This window comes from Lucilia sericata, unplaced genomic scaffold (assembly GCF_015586225.1).
Source record: "Lucilia sericata isolate MDLA Ls3-8-SP2 unplaced genomic scaffold, ASM1558622v1 Contig000658F_arrow, whole genome shotgun sequence".
In the NCBI taxonomy this organism is placed as follows: Eukaryota; Metazoa; Arthropoda; class Insecta; order Diptera; family Calliphoridae; genus Lucilia; species Lucilia sericata.
The window spans coordinates 108,654-126,046 of NW_023994663.1; the positions used below are offsets into that span (position 1 = coordinate 108,654).

The following is a 17,393-nucleotide window of genomic DNA, read 5'->3' on the forward strand; positions in this document are numbered from 1 at the left end:
AGAACTGAACTAGAACTGAACTAGAACTGAACTAGAACTGAACTAGAACTGAACTAGAACTGAACTAGAACTGAACTAGAACTGAACTAGAACTGAACTAGAACTGAACTAGAACTGAACTAGAACTGAACTAGAACTGAACTAGAACTGAACTAGAACTGAACTAGAACTGAACTAGAACTGAACTAGAACTGAACTAGAACTGAACTAGAACTGAACTAGAACTGAACTAGAACTGAACTAGAACTGAACTAGAACTGAACTAGAACTGAACTAGAACTGAACTAGAACTGAACTAGAACTGAACTAGAACTGAACTAGAACTGAACTAGAACTGAACTAGAACTGAACTACTAGAACTGAACTAGAACTGAACTAGAACTGAACTAGAACTGAACTAGAACTGAACTAGAACTGAACTAGAACTGAACTAGAACTGAACTAGAACTGAACTAGAACTGAATTAGAACTGAACTAGAACTGAACTAGAACTGAACTGGGACTTATTCTTCTTCCAAATTCTCATAATGTTGATTATTTTTCGAATATATTTCGAAAACATAATTATTTTCCAGAACATGATGAGTAAAATTAAATATTTCTTGGGCAAACACTTTTTGCATAATTTAATTAATTAATTTATATTTAAATACATACATATATATGTACATTATTAAGCAAAAATATTTATTTCTTTTTTGTGTTTTTCTTTCATTTTTATGTATCATCATTCGCCTGCTCTTTTTTCTTCTTGTATAAAATAATTTCAAAAAATACGCAAAAACAATTGGCCACAAAGGAACTAGAATGTCAAGTGCTACAGAGTTTGTTATTTTGTATGCATGCATTTCTGACAGCTAAAGTTGCGTCTGTTGATCCAGCATTTTTAAGTTCTATACAACAGACTTAAACTTTATTACAACTATAAATGCAACAGTTCAGTTGTTTTGTTTTTTTTTTTTTGCAAAAAAAAAAATATATAAAAAAACCATTAGAGTTGTACGCGAGTATACTTACTACATAACTAAAATAAATTAAAAACAAAAATGAACAAAAACAAACAACAAAACTATGAATTCTAAGTAAGTATGTATTTACATAAAATATTTATATAAAAATTATTATTAATTATATAATATTATCATAAAAATCAACAAAATTATATACAAAAGCAAACACAAACAACAACAAAAAAACTATTTATTAAAATTAAAATAAAAAACCAAAAAATTCAACTATTATGAAACTTTAAATGTTGTTGCAACATTACAAAAAACAATGAGAAAATTATATATGAAAAAAGTCTTCATAAATTAGACTTAAAAACAATTTTTTTTTAGATAAAAATTTATAAAATAAATTTGTATATTAAATTGAAATATTTATAATAAGAAAATAAAAAAAAATATTACTTAAACAAGGAAAAGATGTAAAAGAAATTGATAAAGAAAGAAAAATAAAATTAAAATAAAAACCTTAAGCTCATTTATAATAAATAAACAATTTTTAGCAAAGCTTAAACTATATATAAATAAAATAAAAGAAAATCTTTATATGAAAAGATCGGTTTAAATCGATTATACTATAATTTACACCATAGTAAGGGGAGAGAGTTAAATTTCTTTAAAATTTACTAAAAAATTATAAATGGTTTAATAAACATTTTCATGATGGAATAAGCTTTCGTGTTGATAACATAATTTTTGGCGATTTAAACAAAATTTAGACCCGAGATGGCGAACATTGCTAGGAGATCTAAAGGCCCCCATCCTACTTACAAAGACCAACAACTTCAAATCTTTTTAGAAACATCTCATCTCTGACTTCGTGAAATTTCGTTACAATGTATCAAATAGTTCAAAATAATAAAATAATTTCTAAAGCACTGTGCTAGTTGTCCAAAATTTGTGGGCCCACCTACTGGCCCCTTTCATGCTATACAACTGTAAATTAATTCGAAAACTCTACGGGTCGAATTTTGTTAAGTTTTGTTACATTCTCTCTAATACTTCACGATTTTCCGTATTATTTCTAATCATTGTTGTGTAGTGCGTATGAGCAATAAATATTTATATGATAATTAAATATTATGTATACTCCCAGTATACATATAATTTATAATTTTTTTTAAAAAATGTATAAAACTATATTTATATCGGAAATTATGGGTCTCTTGGGAAGGAAATTCTAAGGATATTTGCCCTTGGATTCAAAAGCAAATTGATGGCCTATTAATGATTATGTTCCCTCTCATGGGTCTACTGGAAATCATCGTATAAAAGGGTAATGTCATTTTAAGGATATTTGGCCCTGGATTAAAAAGCTAATTGATGACCTATTTAAAACCACTTTATTTAAAACCATTATCACATAATTATAATCTACTAGCGTACCCGAGCTACTTCGTCACCCCAATCGAAATTACACAATGAATAAAAAACCGAATATGATTCTTACAGGCCTTGGTTGGTTGGATAACGTTGTAGTTCACTGCTCGCAAACTGTCAAAAAGAGTCGAAAGGACTCTGTCTGTCAGATGTGGTATTATATAGTATTATATCCAGCCTGTAGTAGTGAGAAATCCCAGGAGGTCATTGAGTTTTGACCTAGATAACTCACCAAGGCTGGATACGAAGTAATTGGCGGCAGGGCTTTGTAAATGTGACGGTATCCATTGCAGTGGAGCCCAAACCCTACGTATCTGCTTAGGATCTAGTGAGTAGTTATATCCCGCGATTTAACCCGATTATTCCGAGTTATAACCCCGTCTAGTGCATTTCTCATTGAAAGAAGGCCACACTACTGTGACCCCTCTATATGTATCCAGATTATTCCATCTATTTTAAGCATTTTGAAGAAAGCACTTGAGGATACCACTTTCGATAGAACCCAACGGAGTTGCTACTGAAACGACGTAAGAGATATCCAAAGTAGATCGCGTTGTGGCTAGATCATCTGCCTTTGCCATAGTAGTTGCTATGTGAAGGGACCCATATTAGGGTAATGTCAGACAGGCGACCCAGCCTTAACTAATCCTTCTTGCATTGCCTGACAAATAGAGACAAATAGAAAGTGCTGCTAGGTTATCGACAAAAATTCCTATATTGCCCGGAATATTAAGACCATATAGAGCTCTACAGCATGACATTATCGCAAATATTTCAGTGTAAATAAAACTACAGCTACTAGGAAGACGGAGAGAGATACTTATGTATCTGAGCTTCTTCGTAGAAGACACCAGAACTCAGGCCGCAGTTTATTTTAAAACCATTTGTATTAATCCTACAGGTATATTCGTTCGGTAGGTTGGTCATACAACAGTAATTTCTCGAAGCACCTGTTATTCCAATACATGTTGATCACTGAATTTTAAATAGTTAATCAACCATAAATTTCTTTCTAGTTGAACTCATTCATACAAGAGATTCGTATGTAGGAAGAGGAGGTTCTATAGCTATATATATCCATGACTATTTTGGGACTACGGTCCCGTTTTATGCCGAAGGCACCTTCTATGTCTAAGTAGGCTCCCATAGAATACTGATTGGTCGGAAGTCTTTCGCATTTTCATGACTTCGACCTTCGACGATCTTCACCTTTCGTCAATTGACATGAACATGGTCATGAAGACAAGGGATGATTTACTCTTTTGCTCTTTGTAGCATCTTGGGCAAAATACATACCATAAAATCTTGGTGACTTAAATGGAGAGAAGTTATCTATCGCCCATGAAATTGAGTCCCACTTTCTTTTACAATTTCCGTGACAATATCTTTGCATCCTGGGAATAGGTATTCAGTTGGATATCAAGAGATACTGGATTTGATCCTTAGCTATAATTTTGCAGAATCTTCTCAATAAGTTTCTTTTTGCAACTACTATAGCTTTTTTAAATGCTTTTAATTTCCTTACATAGCTCAGATAGCTCCGAGTTTCATCATAGAGAGAAGCTTTTCTTTACCTTACCGATTGGGCCGGAAACTTCGAAAGCTTTGTTTAAAACTTTACTAAAATGTTCCTCTCTCACTTCAAGACCATCGATTGATTCTTCAACAGTTGATATGTTCTTACGTAGCTCAGATAGCGTCGAGTTCCATCATAGAGGGAAGCATTTCTTTGCCTTAGTGATTGTGCTGGAAACTTCGAAAGCTTTACTTAAAACTTTACTAAAATTTTCCTCTATCTTTTCAAGATCATCGATTGAAGATTCAATAAAAACAGTTGATATGTCCTTTAGTTTATGTCCGAGGATCCCTTTATACTTGTAGCAGTGGATTCTTCTTGGTTTCCTATAGTTGATATGTTATTTAGTTTATGTCTGAGGATCCTTTTACACTTGAATCAGTCGGTTTTTCTTGGTTTCCTATAGAGCGTTTTTTCGTAGATTTTTTTATTATAATATCGAATAGAACCAAAAAAGATATCAACAGATATCATAGATCTGTCATTAATATCTAGTACTACTTCCCACTCACTATAGTTGTTGAACTCGTAAAAATAAATGTTGGTGTATTACCAGAATAACTTGTTAGTTTATTACTATAATGAACATTTTGCCCTCCGATATTGTAGGAAGCTATAGACCAGTCTATATATAGTCTTGCCTATAGATTGGTCCATTGACTTGTCAATAGAATAGTCCATAGTCTTATCTATATACTAGTCTATTGTTTTGTCTAAAGACTGGTCTATAGTATTGTCTATCGACTGGTCTATAGTCTTGTCGATAGTCTGGTCTATAAACCGGACAATAATCTTGTCTATAAACTGATCTATAGTCTTGCCAATAGTCTCTAGACTAATCAATTTACTAACATTTTCCCCTTCAAAATTGTAATACTAAAAATTTATGGTGTAAATTATAAACTAAACATAATTATTAATGGTAGTCTTAATATTTTCATAATATATTCTTAATTTATTACTCTTGAAAATAATTAAAGAAAAAACTAAAAGTATGCTAAACAACCAAAAAAAACAAAAACAAAGTACTTAAAAAATAAACACAGATATTGGCCTTTAATTTTCTTGTTTTCAAAAACTATTAATCATTAAAACTAAACTTAACTAAACTAAACAAAAAAAAACAAAAGAAAAAAAATAACAAAATAATTAAAATCTTATATTTCTACAAAAGTAAAGAAAAAAATATAAAATATATTTAAAAATTAAAAAAAAAAAATTAAGCCATGGTAAGGAAATGAAAAGAACCACTGTAAAAGAGTGATGTGCTAAATAAGTTATTTTAATATAATTTTCAAAATAACTTAAGAAAAAGCTAAAAGGAAAATTTAATTTTCTTTAAACTTTTAATAACTGAGAAAGAAATTTAAGATTTTATGTTATAGTTTAAACCATAAAAACCAATTATTGTTAATTTTATTTAAAACAACATATGCGATTTTTAAAAATTATAAACCTTTTAAATAATTTTCTTTTTTCAATTCAATAAGTTTTAGTCTTTAATTAATTTTTACATAAAACGTCAATTTATAACTGTGTCTTTAATTGTTAAAAAAAAATAAAATAAATAAAATAAAATTTGCTAAAAAAATATATATAAATAACAAAAAGTACATATGTCTTAAATATTTACGACATACCACATAACATTATTACCTACATACAACATTTTACAGCCATATTGAAATTTTAGCTCTTCATTGTAACGAAAAAACAAACAAACTAAATAATTAAATTAAACTTAACATAAAGTAAAAGGAACAAACACTTCAAAACCACCATTATAAGAAATAAAACCTTAGGAAAAAAAAACAAGAATAATACGATTCATTAAAGCAAATACTAAATCACATTATTTAAAAGAAATACGAATAATTATTTTCAGTTTTTTTTTCTTTCGTTTCTGTACAGCGACGAATGTGTTAAATAAAGAATGCAAAAATGTGTTAAAACTTCCATTCATTAAAATTGTTTGTTTTATCATTTGGGGTTTTTCCTCTTTAACACGTTGTGGTACATATTTCATGTTTTACAATAGTTTGTTAGAGAAAAGAAATTGCTTTCTTTGATCATTATTTGAATTTGTAGCAATTTATTATTTTTGCATTTGTGTAAAATCTAATGAAAGAAATGCTCACAAAAAGCTCTAAAAATAGACCGATATATAGCCGTGTCTATAGATTGTTCTATAGACTGGTCTATAGTCTTGTCTAGACTGATCTATATTCTTGTCTATAGACTGGTCTATAGCCTTGTCTATAGACTGGTCTTTAGTCTTGTCTATAGTCTTGTCTATAGTCTTGTCTATAGTCTTGTCTATAGTCTTGTCCATAGTCTTGTCTATAGTCTTGTCCATAGTCTTGTCTATAGTCTTGTCTATAGTCTTGTCTATAGTCTTTTCTATAGTCTTGTCTATAGTCTTGTCTATAGTCTTGTCTACATTCTTGTCTATATTCTTGTCTATAGTCTTGTCTATAGTCTTGTCTATAGTCTTGTCTATAGAATTGTCTATAGTCTTGTCTAAAGACTGGGCTATAGCCTTGTCAATAGACTGGTCTATAGTCTTGTCTATAGACTGGTCTATAGTCTTGTCTATAGACTGGTCTATAGTCTTGTCTATAGACTGGTCTATAGTCTTGTCTATAGACTGGTCTATAGTCTTGTCTATAGACTGGTCTATAGTCTTGTCTATAGACTGGTCTATAGTCTTGTCTATAGACTGGCCTATAGTCTTGTCTATAGACTGGTCTGTAGTCTTGTCTATAGTCTTGTCTATAGTCTTGAATGTAGACTAATCTACAGTCCTGTCTATAGACTAGTCTACAGTCCTGTCTATAGACTGGTCTATAGTCTTGCCTATAGACTGGTCTATATTCGTGTCTATAGACTGCTCTATAGTCTTGTCTATAGTCTTGTCTACAGTCTTGTCTATAGTCTTGTCTATATTCTTGTCTATATTTTTGTCTATACTCTTGTCTATAGTCTTGTCTATAGTCATGTCTATAGTCTTGTCTATAGAATTGTCTATAGTCTTGTCTATAGTCTTGTCAATAGTCTTGTCTATAGTCCTGTCTATAGTCTTGTCTATAGTCTTGTCTATAGTCTTGTCTATAGTCTTGTCTATAGTCTTGTCTATAGCCTTGCCTATAGTCTTGTCTATATTCTTGTCTATAGTCTTGTTTATAGTCTTGTCTATAGACTGGTCTATAGTCTTGTCTATAGTCTTGTCTATAGTCTTGTCTATAATCTTGTCTATAGTCTTGTCTACAGTTTTGTCCATAGTCTTGTCTATAGTCTTGTCCATAGTCTTGTCCATAGTCTTGTCCATAGTCTTGTCTATAGTCTTGTCTATAGTCTTGTCTATAGTCTTGTCTATAGTCTTGTCTATATTCTTGTCTATATTCTTGTCTACACTCTTGTTTATAGTCTTGTCTATAGTCATGTCTATAGTCTTGTCTATAGAATTGTCTATAGTCTCGTCTATAGACTGGGCTATAGCCTTGTCAATAAACTGTTCTATAGTCTTGTCTATAGACTGGTCGACAGTCTTGTCTATAGGCTGATCTATAATCTTGTCTATAGACTAGTCTATAGTCTTGTCCATCGACTAGTCTATAGTCTTGTCTATAGTCTTGTCCATCGACTAGTCTATAGTCTTGTCTATAGTCTTTTCTATAGACTAGTCTAAAGTCTTGTCTATATACTGGTCTATAATCTTGCCTATAAACTGGTCTATAGTCTTGTCAATAGACTGATATATAGTCTTGGCAATAGACTGATCTATAGTCTTGTCTATAGACTGGTCTATAGTCTTGTCAATAGACTGGTCTATAGTCGTATCTATAGACTGGTCTATAGTCTTCTCTGTAGACTGGTCCATAGACTGGTCTTAGTCTTGTCTATAGTCTTGTCTATAGTCTTGTCTATAGTCTATATTCTTGCTTATAGTCTTGTTTATAGACTGGTCTAAAGTCTTGTCAATAGACTGGTCTTTAGTCTTGTCTATAGACTGGTTTATAGTCCTGTCTATAGTCTTGTCTATAGTATTGTCTATAGTCATGTCTATAGTCTTGTCTATAGTCTTGTCTATAGTCTTGTCTATAGTCTTGTCTATAGTCTTGTCTATAGTCTTGTTTATAGTCTTATCTATAGTCTTGTCTATAGTCTTGTCTATAGTCTTGTCTATAGTCTTATCTATAGTCTTTTCTATAGTCTTTTCTATAGTCTTGTCTATAGTCTTTTCTATAGTATAGTCATTTCTATAGTATTGTCTATGGTCTTGTCTATAGACTGGTCTATATACTGATCTATATATAGTCTTGTCTATATACTGGTTTATATACAGGTCTACAGTCTTGTCTATAGACTCGTCTATATACTGGTCTATGTACTAGTTTATAGTTTTTTCTATGTACTGGTCTATAGCCTTGTTTATATACTGATCTATAGGCTGTTCTATAGTCTTGTCTATAGTTTCGTTTTTAGGCTGATCTATAGTCATGTTTATAGGCTTGTATATAGTCATATTTATTGACTAGTCTATAGTCTTTTCTATAGACTAGTCCATATTGTTGTATATAGATTAGCCTATAGTCTTGTCTATGGACAGGTCAATAGTATTGTTTATAGACTGGTCTATAGTTTTTTTTATAGACTGGTCAATTCTGTACTATATTCTGAAATATGGTTTGTAGTCTGAACTATGGTCTAGCCTATAGTTCGCCCTATAGTATGTTTTTATATTTGGACTCTGGACTGTGAATATTCTGGTACATTATATGGACTATAATCAGATATATAATCTATACTATACTTTAGAATATGATCAACACCTTCATATGTACTTATGTACTTTTAATAACATAGATGAAAAATTAATACCTTCGTACTTTTCTTTCAAAACCCTTACAATTATTTTTTATACCACCTACAACTTATACAACTCACGCCACTAGTGAATGGAGCTAATATATTTTCTAGCATGACTTTTTTTCCTACCAACGGCAAATGAGGTTGAACATTTTAATGAATGGAAATATAAAACCATTATTTCTATTTTTACCACATAAAAAAGAAATTATTTTTATCTTTAACATTATTATTATTATTTTTTTTTTTGTTTTTTCTTCAATAATAAATAGAGAAAAGTGCAACAAAAAGCTTAAATAAAAAGAAATAATAAAATTTCACACATAAATACAACAACTCAACTCATCTTTAATAACAACAAACAAAGTCATATCAATAACACAAAGAAACCAAGTTAAAATAAAAAAAATAAATAAATTATAGTGCTAGAAATTATTAAAAATAAAATGCAAAAAAATATATATATTTAAATGTATGTATATGTAAAGCCATAAATAAACAATTTAAATATACATATACCCATATATATGTAAATAAAAAAACAAAAACTATTTACAAATTCAATAATATTTAATTGATATTAAAGTGAAAAAATCATAAGACACACACACATACCTAGATCAACAAATAGAAAGGAACAGCTGTTTTTTGTTTAGTTAAAATTATATATGTCAAATCCTGGAAAAGGTTTTGAATTTGTTCCAAATAACTAGTTCGAGAATGAATTCAAAGAGAAAATCTTTAAATTCTTGTTTGTGATTCCTAATTACCTCCAAACACTTTTCTAAGAACCAGTTTTTGCTAATGTAAAACTTATCTACAGTTTGATCATGCTGCCCTAAGCCTATATTAATAATTTCTGACCGATTTGACCGAAGTTGTGAGCTATTTCTAGACTAGACTATTGTCTAGTTTAGTGACCAGCTTTTGGCTAATCCATTGTCTAGCCTAGTTACTATTGGCTAGTTTAGTGAATTGACTAATTTCCAGCTCAGTGACTAGCCTATTGACCAGTCTAGTGATTAGTCTATTGATTAGTCTAGTGCATAGTCCATTGACTACTTTCTTAACCGGTCTGTTGGAGATTCTACTGATTAATCTGTTGACTAATTCAGTCAGTAGTCTATTGACCTGTCTTTTGGCTAGACTATTAACTAATCTGTAGAGTAGTTTCTTGGTTAGACTGTTGAACAGTTCAGTCTGTTGATTAGTTTATTGTCGAGTCTAGAGAATAGTTAATTGGGTAGTCTAGGGACGAGTCTATTGACTAGTATAATAATAGTCTATAGACTATTCTAGTGACTAGTTTCTTAACCGGTCTTAGTCTGAGTAATATGTTGACTAGTTCAGTCAGTAGTCTACTGACTTTTCTAGTGAATTGTCTATTGACTACTTTAGTGACTAGACTTGTGAATAGACAATTCAATAGTTTAGTGAATAGTCAATTGACTAATTGACTAACTGACCAGTATAGTGATTAGTCTATTGATTAGTCTAGTGAATAGTCTATTGACTAGTTTATTAACTGGTCTGTTGAATAGTTTACTGACTTATCTATTGACTACTCTCTTGACTAATTCAGTCAGTAGTCTGTTGTCTAGACTAGTGAATAGTCTATTGAATATTTTCTTGACTAATGTACTGACAAGTCTATGGACGAGTCTATTTACTAATCTGTTGAGTAGTTTCTTTGCTAGACTGTTGAATAGTTCAGTGACAAGTCTATTGATTAGTTTATTGACTAGTCTAGAGAATAATATATTGGATAGTCTATTGACTAGTATGATGAATAGTTAAGTGACAAGATTCTTAACTGGTCTTGACTAGCATACTGACTATTGTATGGACGAGTCTATTGACTAATATGTTGACTCATTCAGTCAGTAGTCTAGTGACTAGACTATTTTGACTAATCTAGTGACTAGACTATTGACTAGTCTAGTAACTAGTCTATTGACTAGTATGTTAATTAGTCTAGTGTCGTTTTTCTAGTGTATAATCTGTTGAGTGGTCTACTAACTAATCTATGGGCGAGCCTATCGAATAGGCTATGATCGAATCTGTTGATTGATTTTATCAAGAAATGACCCTTACGTATACATTGGATACGGATTTTGTGAGGGAAGTTAGAGATTGTATTGTTTGTAAATCTTCGATTTAAATTTGATTTTATTACAAGAGTTTTGTGTCACTTTCGCCGGGAGTTTCTTTCCACGTGACCAATCGACTACAAATTGTTGTGTTCTTGATGAAAGTATTTCACACAAATCAGCTAATACTTATATTGAACAAGTCCTCATATTTCAGAGGACAACAGGCCGACTCCTCATTGGTTACTTTTCTATTCACAAATTTTATTAATTTGTTCTTCAATATGTACATAATTTCTAAATTCATTTATAATCATTTAAACCATAATAATACAATAAACTAATTTTTGTGCAAATCTAATAAATCCCATTAATTCAAAATAATAAATATTTATTTATTTATCCTGATTTAATTTATGGCATAATTGTTTACAATAGTCAATAGGAATTTTCATTCTCTTTTAGCAATTCTGCAATGGAATCCTAAATATTCACTGACCTTAAATACTTAAATAGTTTTCCATTATTTGTTTTCTATTGACCCACTTTAATGCGAGTAAAAATTATTGTATGATGGTTTTGAAAGCAAACAACAATAAAAACAAAAATAAAGGGAAAATTAACAACAAAATATGTTGGTATTAATTTTTTTTTTACATTCACACATACAAGCTAGGTTTTATACATATAATTTATACAACACCATTAAAAAGCATTAATTGTTGTTGTTTTATGATTTTGAAAAATATAAAAAATACAATAAAATCTATATACATAGATACAAAATACATACATACTTATATACATACATACAGATGTATATACACAAATGCATAGATGACGTACATTAGTACAATTTTATATACTTTAACACATATACCTAAATAAATACATAAGAAAATAAAATACTTACGAATATACATACAAACATACTTACATACATAGAAAAACATAAATATATATATTTTTTAAATGCACCCTTAGAAACTCATACCCGACTAATCGACCACCCAGTCAACAACACCCATCCAACCAACTAAACAACTACATGCACAAAAGCAAATGAATATCCTTTTTATTTACTTATGTTTTTCATTAGGATTTTTTATTGCAAAAAACAAATCAATATATATTTGAAAAAGCATTTAATCCATGTTCCATTTTTATTAATTCAAAGAAAATATTTTTTTAATCCTAAATGCCCTAATAATTGTTAATAACAAATGTGTGCTATCAGAATCAGAGCAATGTTATTAGGAGCAATTTTTTTGTTGTGCGAAAAATATCTAAAAAGAGGAGTTAAAAGAAATTAAAATACATAAATCCTAGTTAGACAGGATTTTTATATGTTAGTATTGAGGAAACATTTTATAAGAAATATATGAATGTCTACATAGTTAATCAGTTCTAGTTCAGTTCTAGTTCAGTTCTAGTTCAGTTCTAGTTCAGTTCTAGTTCAGTTCTAGTTCAGTTCTAGTTCAGTTCTAGTTCAGTTCTAGTTCAGTTCTAGTTCAGTTCTAGTTCAGTTCTAGTTCAGTTCTAGTTCAGTTCTAGTTCAGTTCTAGTTCAGTTCTAGTTCAGTTCTAGTTCAGTTCTAGTTCAGTTCTAGTTCAGTTCTAGTTCAGTTCTAGTTCAGTTCTAGTTCAGTTCTAGTTCAGTTCTAGTTCAGTTCTAGTTCAGTTCTAGTTCAGTTCTAGTTCAGTTCTAGTTCAGTTCTAGTTCAGTTCTAGTTCAGTTCTAGTTCAGTTCTAGTTCAGTTTCTAGTTCAGTTCTAGTTCAGTTCTAGTTCAGTTCTAGTTCAGTTCTAGTTCAGTTCTAGTTCAGTTCTAGTTCAGTTCTAGTTCAGTTCTAGTTCAGTTCTAGTTCAGTTTTAGTTCAGTTCTAGTTCAGTTCTAGTTCAGTTCTAGTTCAGTTCTAGTTCAGTTCTAGTTCAGTTCTAGTTCAGTTCTAGTCCAGTTCTAGTTCAGTTCTAGTTCAGTTCTAGTTCAGTTCTAGTTCAGTTCTAGTTCAGTTCTAGTTCAGTTCTAGTTCAGTTCTAGTTCAGTTCTAGTCCAGTTCTAGTTCAGTTCTAGTTCAGTTCTAGTTCAGTTCTAGTTCAGTTCTAGTTCAGTTCTAGTTCAGTTCTAGTTCAGTTCTAGTTCAGTTCTAGTTCAGTTCTAGTTCAGTTCTAGTTCAGTTCTAGTTCAGTTCTAGTTCAGTTCTAGTTCAGTTCTAGTTCAGTTCTAGTTCAGTTCTAGTTCAGTTCTAGTTCAGTTCTAGTTCTGTTCTAGTTCAGTTCTAGTTTCTAGTTCAGTTCTAGTTCAGTTCTAGTTCAGTTCTAGTTCAGTTCTAGTTCAGTTCTAGTTCAGTTCTAGTTCAGTTCTAGTTCAGTTCTAGTTCAGTTCTAGTTCAGTTCTAGTTCAGTTCTAGTTCAGTTCTAGTTCAGTTCTAGTTCAGTTCTAGTTCAGTTCTAGTTCAGTTCTAGTTCAGTTCTAGTTCAGTTCTAGTTCAGTTCTAGTTCAGTTCTAGTTCAGTTCTAGTTCAGTTCTAGTTCAGTTCTAGTTCAGTTCTAGTTCAGTTCTAGTTCAGTTCTAGTTCAGTTCTAGTTCAGTTCTAGTTCAGTTCTAGTTCAGTTCTAGTTCAGTTCTAGTTCAGTTCTAGTTCAGTTCTAGTTCAGTTCTAGTTCAGTTCTAGTTCAGTTCTAGTTCAGTTCTAGTTCAGTTCTAGTTCAGTTCTAGTTCAGTTCTAGTTCAGTTCTAGTTCAGTTCTAGTTCTGTTCTAGTTCAGTTCTAGTTCAGTTCTAGTTCAGTTCTAGTTCAGTTCTAGTTCAGTTCTAGTTCAGTTCTAGTTCAGTTCTAGTTCAGTTCTAGTTCAGTGAAATTTTATATGAACTCAGTGAATTTGAATAATTACCAAATGTTATACTACTCTTATATCAACTAGTAAATTATTCACAAATCAGCTGAAAAATCCGGTACATTTTGTAATTTTATTTTTATAAAGAATTGTGCTATTAGACAAATCTGTTTTAAAAATAATTTTCAATAAATATGTGTTTTAAATTTACGTAACTTACGTTTAACTTAAGCAATTTTTAATGATATTACACATGTACATCATTAATATTGGGATATTTGAAATTGGATTAAATGCTTTAAACAATTATAAAATATGCAAAACCTACAATAATCATATAATTTACAAAAAAAAAATCATAGTTTTCCATTAAATTAAGTACAACCATTAACCGAAAAACTGTGGCAAATTAAGGATATTCACAGTTTTCTAACAAATTAGAAATATGTAAACATTTATATCATGTCCTTTATTAATACAGTTTTAAAAATTGTTAACTATTCAATATAAAACTGTGATTATCCTTAATGCAAAAAACACAAACAATCAATTCGCAAACATAATTTCCGGCACTCCCCTAAAAACAAACTGAAATCATACTGTATTTTAATTAACTTCTTGTTAATAATACATATTGTTACATAAATATAAAATAAAAATTATTAAAAAAAAATAGCATTAATACAGCAAATTAATATGACGGTAATTTTGTTTAAAGCTACTTTATTTCAATTTATAAAAAAATAAACAAATTAATCAAGATTATTTTTTTGGTTTGCATACAGTTGCTTTAATTAACAATTATTTCAACTCATTTGTCTGTGCATTTATTTTTGAAAATGTATAACAAAAAAAAAAAAAAAAAACATGTTGTGTATGACTTTAAAATATTATTTTTTTAACAATTTAAATTTATTGCAAATGAAAAAAAAAACACAAATATAAACGACGAGAAAAGAAAGCAAAGTAATGAATGAAGAATGTTGAGTAAAAAAAACGAAAAGATTTATAATTAGCTGAAAAAAAAAAATACTTATAAACAAAATAATAAAAATCAAATTATAGCTAAAATTAACGAAAAAATATATAACAAAATTATGTTTTTTATTAACTGCTAGTAAAAGGAAATAAAGGTGAGTCTTTTTCTTAATTTTGTTTATTTCCTTTTCCTTAATAGCATGTCCGTTTTTTGCTAGTTTCTGTTAATATCAGTTTTAATTTAATGTAAAGAACTGTTTACTTATTTTCAAAAGGACTTAACTATTTACATTTATTTTTTCTTTATTTTCAGGAATCACTATTATAGATTTATTAACTACTGCACTTTTATTGTTATTACATTTTCTAATTAAATTAATTAAAAGAACACATAAAATAATTTTAAGATTTAACTATCACTTTCAATAAATTATTGCACTTTATTGTAGAAAAATTAAAGAAAATTACACTGTTTGTTAATTTTTTTTTACATAAAATATGTAATACACCATTAGGTAAGGTTAGGAAGGGCTAATCGGAGGAAGTTATGGTCCATTGTAAATATGTACCTTCGATATGAAGATAGAAGAGAAATACAAATAAAAAACTATAAACAGGATATAAGAAAGAAAACAGTCAATAACAGATCAAGAAAGTTATTTGACAGATTATCTGAAACTTCTTTGTAACCTCCAACCGAAAGAACGACTACATTCATCAATATTACCCAATTCGTTGTGGAATCTACTTGTTAACCAATTCAATTGCCTCTAGCTTCTTCCGATCTTCACATAGCCTATAAAAGGTATAGACACGTCCCATTTGCCAATAAAGGCCTTAATTGAACAATCCAGTCGAACAAATACTTTGGTTGCTTTCGCATCAGGTTTTGGACTTTGAAGCCCTCCATGACTGATTAGTTTTGTCCCGAAATCTATCAGAGATCATCCTTTAATTGTTACAAATAGGTGGTTTGACCCTTCTGTCACTTTTATTTACGTCAATGCCTGTACATTGCAGTATCCTGTATCCAAAACAGCCTTATTGTAAACGGCCTTATAACATTGATAAGAGCATTTCTGCAATGTTCCAGTATTGTAAGTGCAGCTTGACAGATCCTAGAACTATATGCTCTCGTATCAGTACCGTCGCTTTCCAGATCGCTATGAGATTCATATACAGTGGAAGTCCACTAGTACGAATTATATAGTGTCAGGCCCTTTCGTAATACCGAAAAATTCGTATTATTGAACAACACATTTTGTATGTTTAAATTCAAATAATACACATAAAATATTGGATTTTATTTATTTTTGTTTTATTTTACATGAAAAATTACATAACGGAACAAAATATAATAAATGTGTATTATTTTATACCCCATTTACACATACACGAAATCTAGTACTTATGAGATTTCGAGCCAAATCTACTTGATTTTAACTAGATTTCCCATATAAAACAAAATCTACTTCGTAACTAGATTTCATTAAAATCTACTCAAAATCTAATAGTTTTTAGTGATGCAACTCTGTTTTTTCATAAATAATACTAAAAAATACGACACTACACAAGAAAAAAGAGGAAAACAAAACAAACAAAAAAAAAAATGTCGACAAAATTTTTATAAATTGAAAAACATGAATGAAAAGTTAATCTAAAATAAAAGGTAATGTTATATTTAAATATCTATTTTTTTATTTTAAATGGAATTTTGATAAATATCCCATTTTTCCTTCTTATTTTTCATATCACACACTTTTTCAAGATACAGTGTCTCACATAAGTATTCAAATTTAGGTGTCCTTTAAAGGAAACATAATTTAATAATATTTATTGTGTGTAAAATTAATAATTAAATTTGATATATTTTCTAGAGAGTCTTAAGGTTTAATATCACACTCCTTAAAATTTGGATAATTTACATTTACTTAAATAAATTTAGCTTTTTTTAAAAAAAGGTCCATAAAATTACTTCACAAAAGTATACGAATTTTTCCTGTATTTCATATTTGACCATATTTTACGAAACACAAAAATTAGAATCGAATGGTCTTTTTGCTTAAAATTGTTTCAAGGGGTTACTATCAACCGAAAGGATATATTTTTGCCCCATTTGGCCCACAATTTTGGGGCATTTGTACCATCTTTTCATATAATATCATTAAAATGACGATTTTTGACCATATTTGCCATTTTTTTCTCTTTTTCCAGAGATAAACCCAAAATTTAATATTGGGATTTAATAGATTCCTTGAGGTAGGTATCTAAAAATAATAATTTTTGTTATAAGGACCTGTATTTAAACATTCCAAGATATATTTTTGGTATCGTTTTTCTATTTCTAATTGAATTATCTGGATCTTAAGAGCCTTTTCGTATCACTAGGATCGATATTTTCCGACAAATTTGGCTAGTATATATTATTGTAGATATTAGCACTAATATATTTTAAATTTTCAAAGCATCGTAGTGGTATACAACTCCAAAACATGCCTTAACAAAACGTCATCCTATACAGTAGATTTCAGTTTTTACTACTCATAACATTCACGATTATGTTGCCCATTACAACAACGCTGTATGTCCAAATTTTTGGGTTTATTTTGATCATAGTAGATAATATTTAAACAGATATCAATATTTTTGAGTTAGACC

The 17,393-nt window shown here is 29.6% G+C and overlaps 1 protein-coding gene across 1 annotated transcript in view; it reads left to right on the forward strand.

The window, feature by feature from the left end:
• Positions 1–5,010, forward strand: part of LOC119607115 (gamma-1-syntrophin) — a 52,018-nt gene extending 47,008 nt beyond the window's left edge. The window contains 1 exon segment of the mRNA XM_037960894.1: positions 800–5,010. Within this exon segment, the coding sequence (XP_037816822.1) occupies positions 800–910 (111 nt within the window). The 3' untranslated portion in view covers positions 911–5,010.
• Positions 5,011–17,393: the final 12,383 nt, after the last annotated feature.